This window comes from Microtus ochrogaster, unplaced genomic scaffold (assembly GCF_000317375.1).
Source record: "Microtus ochrogaster isolate Prairie Vole_2 unplaced genomic scaffold, MicOch1.0 UNK86, whole genome shotgun sequence".
Lineage (NCBI taxonomy): Eukaryota > Metazoa > Chordata > Mammalia > Rodentia > Cricetidae > Microtus > Microtus ochrogaster.
In genome coordinates this window covers 1-1,216 of record NW_004949184.1, presented here as the reverse complement: position 1 = coordinate 1,216, position 1,216 = coordinate 1, and the positions used below count along the sequence as shown (strand labels likewise).

Sequence of the window (1,216 nt, the reverse complement as noted above, 5' to 3'; positions counted from 1 at the left end):
CTTCCTAAAGCGATCCATTCCAAATTACCCTATCCCAACCCTACCATTTATTGTGGGTGTCTTCGACTACTGCTGTTGTCACGTGCCGCTGCCACTTGACAGTCAGGGTTTCAATGTGTATAGAGAGAAACAGCCGTTAGAAAAGGGAGAAACAGTACTAGTCCGGAGGAAAGTTCATATGGTGAGCTTGAACTGAGATAACAAGGTCTAAATTTCCCTTCCCCTTTTCGGTTACTAAGTCAGTTTAAGGAAACAAGGCAAGGTAGCCTTTCGTGGAGTAATAGTAGGATCTACCAACAGAGACTGTACAAATTATGTCATCCTCTGTTTTCCAGGGTGATCTCTTCCCTAACCTGTTTGTATTACTATCTGTGTTCCCCACTACAGTCATCATGCCTCGTGGCCAAAAGAGCAAGCTCCGTGCCCGCGAGAAGCGCCGCCAGGCCCGTGCCCAAAATACAGTGGAGGAACCAGCCTCTCCCGATCCTTCCTATGAGGGTCCAGATCAGGCTAGTCCTGCTGCTGGTATGCCTACACCTCCGAACAAGCTGCAGGGGGCACACTGTACCTTTCCTCACACATATGAAAATACAGGTGCCAGAAACCAAGATGAGAAAAGTTCAGATGATTCTGACATCGAGGTCTGGAGTAAAGATCCGACAAACCACAAAGTAGTCTTACTGGTACAGTTCCTGATGGAGAAGTATCAAAAGAAGGAGGTTATTACAAGGGCAGATATGCTGAAGTGTGTTATCAAAACATCAAAAAACCACTTCACTGAGATTCTAAAGAGAGCCACAGAGCACATGGAACTAGCCTTTGGTGTTGATCTGAAGGAAGTCGATCCTATCAGACACTGCTATGCCCTTTTCAACAAACTAGACCATACCTATGATGGAGTAAAGGAAGAAAAAATGCCCAATACTGGCCTATTAATGATGGTTCTTGGTGTGATCTTCAAGAAAAATAACTGTGCCTCTGAAAAGGAGGTCTGGGAAGTGCTGAATATGATGGGTGTATATGCTCACAAGAAACACTTCATCTACGGAGAGCCTAAGAAAGTTATCACTGAAGATTTGGTCAGGCTGAAGTATCTGGAGTACCGAAAAGTGCCCAACAGCAATCCTCCATCCTTCGAATTCACATGGGGTTCCAGAGCCCAGGCTGAAATCAGCAAGATGAAAATCCTGGAGTTTTGGGCCAAGATCCATGATAC

General features: G+C 45.4%; 1 protein-coding gene across 1 annotated transcript; it reads left to right on the top strand.

Annotated features, from left to right (window-relative positions):
- Window positions 1-392: 392 nt before the first annotated feature.
- LOC101982936 (melanoma-associated antigen B18-like) lies at window positions 393-1,208 on the top strand (the record flags this gene model as incomplete). Its single annotated transcript, XM_013355010.1, has 1 exon — window positions 393-1,208. A coding segment is annotated over exon 1 (816 nt), but the record flags the coding sequence as incomplete, so codon positions are not given.
- Window positions 1,209-1,216: the final 8 nt, after the last annotated feature.